The sequence below is a fragment of the Nematolebias whitei genome, chromosome 10 (assembly GCF_014905685.2).
Source record: "Nematolebias whitei isolate Nwh7 chromosome 10, NemWhi1, whole genome shotgun sequence".
Taxonomy (NCBI): domain Eukaryota; kingdom Metazoa; phylum Chordata; class Actinopteri; order Cyprinodontiformes; family Rivulidae; genus Nematolebias; species Nematolebias whitei.
In genome coordinates, this window is record NC_056507.1 from 30,030,092 (window position 1) to 30,037,037 (window position 6,946).

The 6,946-nt window shown below is 40.0% G+C and overlaps 1 protein-coding gene across 1 annotated transcript; it reads left to right on the plus strand.

The window, feature by feature from the left end:
- The first annotated feature begins 200 nt into the window (after positions 1 to 200).
- tph1a (tryptophan hydroxylase 1 (tryptophan 5-monooxygenase) a) lies at positions 201 to 5,777 on the plus strand. Its single transcript, XM_037682968.1, has 11 exons — positions 201 to 468; positions 1,908 to 2,042; positions 2,180 to 2,363; positions 2,446 to 2,546; positions 2,642 to 2,709; positions 2,801 to 2,997; positions 3,076 to 3,211; positions 4,074 to 4,200; positions 4,288 to 4,383; positions 4,568 to 4,701; positions 5,423 to 5,777. The coding sequence occupies exons 1-11, from the start codon at positions 379 to 381 to the stop codon at positions 5,595 to 5,597; spliced, it is 1,443 nt and encodes a 480-aa protein (XP_037538896.1). The 5' UTR covers positions 201 to 378; the 3' UTR covers positions 5,598 to 5,777.
- The last annotated feature ends 1,169 nt before the right edge of the window (positions 5,778 to 6,946 follow it).

The following is a 6,946-nucleotide window of genomic DNA, read 5'->3' on the forward strand; positions in this document are numbered from 1 at the left end:
AAATGGGAGCAAAAACGAAAGTGTTATGTTTATATAATTTATTCTGTTTCTCAATCACATTTTTGGTTCTAAATTTTAAATCTGCATTTTGTTATTTTACCCAAATCGAAATTTTTGACCTCAGTCAAACTGTTTCAATCTTTTAGTTAGGGTGTGTGTGTGTGTGGGGGTGGGGGGGGGATGACCCCAATGACGTGGGAGGTGCTGCTCCCTCTCCATTTGCTGCTGTGGCGCAGATTATGGCCCCCACCAAGCTCCATGTGGTTAAATAGCAAAGCCCGCAGCCTCTGCTGGTAGAGACAGAAGACATTAAATTGGTTGATTCCAGCTGAGTGAGGAAGACAAAAAAACTTCAAAATAAAAGTGGAGCCCTTTAACATGTACTCTAACAAAGTTGAGGGACCACGCAGAGGAAGATCCTTTGACTCCATGAACATAGGCATTGAGGAGAAACTGCTGAACAATGAGGTGAGGAATATTTAAAAAAAAAAAATAAAAAAAAAACAGAAATTAAAATGAAGTTAATTTGAAAGAGATGTGACTTTTTGGACTTGTGGTGGGGTGATCAGTTCCAGTTAAGCTTTCATTTTGTCGTCACTGCAGATTAATTTAAGCCGTTTCCTTTTATTGTTATTTACGTCAAAGGTTTAAGAGGGTTAAATGCTTCAATTTTATGGGATATGTGTCAGGTTTTATTTATTTATAATCTGGCACGTGAACATCAGAGGAGATGAACAGCTTCGACGCTGACAGCTTCACTCAGGGTGATAAAAGGAGAGATGAATAAATTGCTAGATTAGCTGCACAATTATAATTTTAAGTAAGAGACCGACTGCGCATGCGCTGCAGCTCGATTTGATCATTTCAATTAAGTAAATTGCACGTGAGAGAATGCAAACTCCTTTTGCACTTTTGTTTAAAACCGCATGAGCAGATATAATCTAAACTCGGAAAAAGTGTTCAATTTAATAATTGTATTTATTTCAAGTTTTAAGCCTTCCCATCTCCCTGCACATGTTTGCTTCGGCGATTAATGCCTGGGGGAGCTAATAATAGGCTTCCCCGCTCTCTAAATGAGATTGCTGTAAGGCGATTCTTGGAGACAGAGACAAGTTCATCTTGATTATACCGAGACGCGAGGAGTCTGACCCCCCCAGAGAGCGTCCTGATCCAGACAGTCCACGCACTGATGCTTTCAGGGACCAGGGTTCACGGGAAACTTCTCTGCCGCGCAGTCTACGCGGGGTTAAAAGAGAAAAACATGGTAGGAAGAGAGTTTAACTTGTTTTTATCCACAGCTGTGGACGCTTTGATCATGGCGCAGTTGAATGATTTCAACCAAGGTAGAACTTGGTGTGTTTTACGCACGGGTTTCCAACTTTACGCAACAAGTACAACGAATGAAAACGCGCTGCAGTCAGTGCAAACTTCTTCTTCTTCTTGTTATTATTATTATTTTTGTTGTTATGTGCTGTTGCTGCAGTCTCACTGGTGCTGATGCGGGATTAGATGAATTTTCATGGCGTGTGCAGCCGTGCGTCAACGTGAGAGCGTCCTCCGAGGTGCCGAAACTGACGCCAGCCCCCTTCAATTGGCTCAAGCTGCAGCTGTCTGCACAAAACATTACCTTCTATTATCCTCCCTCTCCCCCAGAATATAAAGCTATATGTGGCCAAAAAAGCTGCAAACATTGACTCTTACTCCCACTGCGCCACTTCTCGGTGCGTCGCACATGCAGATAAGATGTGCAGATCCTTGGATAGATGCTCTTAAGTGATTAGAAGTTGTGCATTCACGTCATTACATGCTCGGGGTTTTCAATCTTAACAAATGCATGATGTGAAAGTAGAACACAGATTCGGGTCCAACAATCTTTGATTTTCTGTTTTTACTTTTTTAAATCTCAGATAAACAAATCAACCTTCACAAAGATCGAAGAAAACACAGAGAAGAAGAACACATCAGAGAAAGGGAGAGCAACTGTTATCTTTTCCCTCAAGAATGAAGTGGGAGGACTGGTGAAGGCGCTCAAACTCTTCCAAGTAGGATATATGTATTGACATATTGGAAATGTCAGCGCTCTGTGGTGTCACTCACTTTGTTTGTGTCTATTAGCAGATGTTTTGTTCAGCAATCAAACAAAAGCAGAAGCCTAAAATAGCTAAAATGCTTCTTGCAGGAAAACCATGTCAACCTTGTCCACATTGAGTCCAGGAAATCCAAAAGACGCAACTCGGAGTTTGAAATTTTTGTGGACTGCGACAGCGACCACGAGCAACTGAAGGAGATCATCCAGCTGCTTCGGAAGCATGTGAACGTGGTGGAAATGGATCCTCCAGATAACTCATGCCTACTCGAGGAAGGTGAGACAGAAGTGGATAGAAATGGCCAAATACTGAGTTTTAAATGGATTATTTACCAAAGTCTTTTATTTATTTATTTCAGAAATTTATGATTTACCTTGGTTTCCAAAGAAAATTTCCGACTTGGACAAATGTGCTAACCGTGTCCTGATGTACGGCTCTGAGCTGGATGCTGACCATCCGGTGGGGTACCAGAAATATTTCTAGTGTTTTTGCTTACGTACAGGCTGAACTTTCAAAATAAACAGGAACTATTGTTTGTGGTTTTTCTTCTTCAGGGTTTCAAGGACAACGTTTACCGGAAAAGGCGAAAGTATTTTGCAGATCTTGCCATGTCACACAAGCAGTATGTTTCTTTAAACATCATATTTAAACATTTGGAGTTGATCCCCCCCCCCCCCCCCCCCCTGCTTAAATAATTTCTGTTATTTCTCCAGTGGGGATCCCATCCCTCGCATCGAGTTCACAGAGGAGGAAGTGAAGACTTGGGGGGTTGTGTACAGGGAGCTCAACAAGTTGTACCCCACTCATGCCTGCCAGGAATACTTGAAGAACCTGCCGCTGCTGTCTAAATACTGTGAATGTAGGGAGGATAACATCCCGCAGCTTGAAGATGTCTCACGCTTCCTCAAAGGTAGCGGTTTCCTTCCCAGAATAAAATAATGGTCTTTTGTGTGGAAACGTATAATATGTGACTGAAACATCTTTTCAGAACGAACTGGGTTCACCATCAGACCTGTGGCAGGTTACTTGTCTCCTCGGGACTTCCTCGCTGGTTTGGCCTTCCGTGTTTTCCACTGTACCCAGTATGTCCGGCACAGCTCCGACCCTTTATACACCCCAGAGCCGTGAGTAATATTCACTGTGTGAACATGTTTCAGTTGAAGGGCTGCTGTGAGCATGTGTGAACTTCTATTAACAAACACCCAAATGTTATATTACCAAACCAGTTAAATGTCCTATTAAAAATTTGTATACTTTCTACACAATTACTCCTTAGAAGTGACAAGAATGGATAAGATTAGGAATGAGATTATCAGAGGTACAGCACAGGTCAAACAAGTAGGAGATAAAGTTGGAGAGGCCAGACTGAGATGGTTTGGACATGTCCAGAGGAGGGGCAGTGGTTTGGACATGTCCAGAGGAGGGGCAGTGGTTTGGACATGTCCAGAGGAGGGACAGTGGTTTGGACATGTCCAGAGGAGGGACAGTGGGTATATTGGTAGAAGGATGTTAGAAATGCAGCTGCCAGGGAAAAAACAGAGTAGATATACGTATGCCGTTAGAGAGGACATGGAGGTATTGGAGTGAGGACAGAGTGAGATGGAGGAGGATGACTCGTTTTGGAGACCCCTGAAGAAGAAAAGCTGAAAAAAGATATTTTATACACAATATTTATAAAATTACTATCATGACCTAAAGCTGATCTGCCCACTTTTTCGTGGGTTTTAAGCAGGTGTAAAAGTTGCACACCGATATACAATAAATACACACTTCCAGTTTCAGTCGTATAAAATTTTTATTAGAATTTATCACTAATGAAATTAGTTTTTATTCATTCTTTAACTGCGTGTTTAGACATGCACCTATCGTCACTGCTGCATCCTTAACTCCCGACTTCCCTCAGTCTTGATGCCATGTTCGATTATAAGCTGTTAATTTCATTGCAACACTTCCCGAGTTAAATAATCTGTTATTTGTCATTAAAAGGGACACATGCCATGAACTGCTGGGCCACGTCCCGCTGCTGGCAGAACCCAGCTTCGCTCAGTTCTCTCAGGAGATCGGTCTCGCTTCCCTCGGAGCCTCAGACGACTCTGTCCAGAAACTGGCCACAGTGAGTGTCACACGTTCAGACAAATCAAGTCTCACTAATATTTACTGTCTCACAGCAGCTTGTGCTTTATTCTCTTCTGTGCTGCAGTGCTATTTCTTCACGGTGGAGTTTGGGTTATGCAAACAGGAAGGGCAGCTGAGGGCATACGGAGCCGGCCTGCTGTCGTCTATCAGCGAGCTGAAGGTAAAGACAGATTTAATGCACAGACTTCGGACTCCGTAATCACATTGTATTTAAAGCTGTATAATAATAGTAATTAAAAAAATGCTAATGGAGCATGCTATTTTGTATGATAGGGCAAATTTAGAGCATTTTTGGTGCAAACTATTAAACAGTATGCAACATTTTTATGCTTTTTGTCTTGCAGCATGCTCTGTCTGGTAATGCAAGGATAATGCCTTTTGACCCAAAAGTCACAAGCAAGCAGGAATGCATCATCACAACATTTCAGGACGTCTACTTTGTGTCTGACAGCTTTGAGGAAGCCAAAGTCAAAATGAGGTGCACTTTTTTTTCTTCTTTTTGTTCTATTTTTGGACATTTTTATCCTAATAAAACTAGAATTGCTTTGTGAACGCTGAGTGAACAACATGGCTGAAATTTTCTGAAGAAGTCAAAACTGTGTAATTAAAGTTAAAAGAAGTAGATCACTAGCCAAAACAAACAAGCAAACAAAAGCTAAATGCTAGATAAAAGTTAAAAACATTAAGTCTACACAAAGGCTAAAGGCAATAAAATGCTACATCTAAAAGTAGCTAAATGTTATCTAAAAGCTGAAAGCAGTAAGCCAAGCTATAAGTCCAAAGAAGTAAAAAGGTTGTTGAAATTGTCAAAAGGCTAGCTTGAAGTTAAAAGTAGCAAAAAGCTAACTAAAAGCTAAAAGCAGCAGTTAAAACCTAACGGTAGCATAAGACAAAAATAGAGTATGTATGCTGAAGCAGATTCAAAGAGAATATTGTTTTTTTTAAGTAACCGTATATATTTCATTGTATTTTTGGGGAAACAAAATTCAAACTTCATAGCACCCACCAGAAACAGCTGAATGTTTTGATTTACGAACAGCTAAAATGGCACAAAGCATGCAGAAGTTGAGTTAAATAAATAAAGTAGGGAAAAGTAAAGTGTGAATGCTGAAGGACTCACACAATAAAATGATTTTCTGTTTACCAGAATAACATTAGCTCATAAATAAATAACAAACCTGTTTTGTGTTGCTTTTTAGGGAGTTTGCCAAGACCATCAAGCGTCCCTTCACAGTTCGATACAACCCCTACACCCAGAGCGTGGATGTGCTAAAAGACACCCCCAGCATAAACAGCGTGGTGGAGGAGCTTCGGCACGAGCTCGACATCGTGGGCGACGCTCTCAGCCGACTCAACAAGCAGCTGGGCGTCTGATCGTCCCGCAGTCCAGCTAAAGTTCACCATGTCACCCCCAGCTTCGCAGTAGAGACTGTGCATTGTCTGTTTGTGTCGGTACGATGAATGTACACCACTTTGTGGCTAAATGTTCTGCTGTATGGCGTACAGTATTTACAGGTGACGTGTTTCAGTTTTTAATGTCTGGGCGTTCCAAAAACCCAAAGAACTGCTTAATCTGAGGTCCTTTGTCGCTTCCTTTGTGTTGGGATTGGACTGGATTCTGTGTCAGCATGCTTTCATAGTACTTCAGTACACTTTAATAACGCCCCCAGCTGTTACAAACGCTCATGAATTCTTCCTATTGTTAACTCTGGGTCGTGACTTTCCCCCCTTCTTTACAGTGATGAAATGTGTCGTGTTTGTACTCTTTTGTTTGTATCCTGGTATTTATGTGCTGTTGAAGGAAGTTATGAAAGATAAAACTATAAGAATGCTTTCATAATTGATTATGGCAGATTTGACCAATATGTACGCAGTTTATTTTACAGTGATGTTTTAAAACTCTTCTTCAAGTGACTATACCTGTAGTGGTCGGTATATTAAAGCATTATTTTTCTACTGTTAAGAAAATTAGATGTACCTAAGCTATGTCACACTAAAATAATAATAAAATCAACTGTATCTTTATTTTATTTTTTTCTTGTTTGAATCAAATGCTGCGAGTTAATGACTTTAACAAGACAACATTATTACTTTCTTGTCAGTAAAAAAAAGAAAACACCTTGAAACAGAACTCTAAGCAACATAGTCTTATGTTTTGTCTTCTTTAAAATCGTTAAAGGAAGACCAAAGGGTCAAAGCCTCACATTAAGTGGCCTGCACACAAAGCTGGAGCGTTTGACCCTTTCTATCCAGTGATCTGCACCTTTTCTGCTTTTTCTACCACTAACAACCTTCTGCCCATAATGTCCAAGTAAATAATTTAAACTAATAAATTCACTAAGTGACTCCTATAAAGAGTTTTAGATAGTTAAGTACACATGCACATTTAGATTTACTTAAGATTAAACAAAATAAATAAAGCCTTTTATAGCCAACACATAATGGACATTTTTGGCTTTTTTCAAACACCAAAACAAGCAATAAAACAGTATGAATAATTAACAAATCTCATTTCTTCTTCTTGTGAAAAAATGGTACCATCCTGTTACACAGCTGGTTATTAGAGACACACAGAATGCTATTTTATTTTACACTTTTTTTTATTCTGTCAACCTAAAATGGGTATGATTAGCTAAAAAGTGTAAAATAAAATAGCATTCTGTGTGTCTATAATAACCAGCTTTGTAACAGGATGGTACCATTTTTTCAAAAGAAGCAGAAAT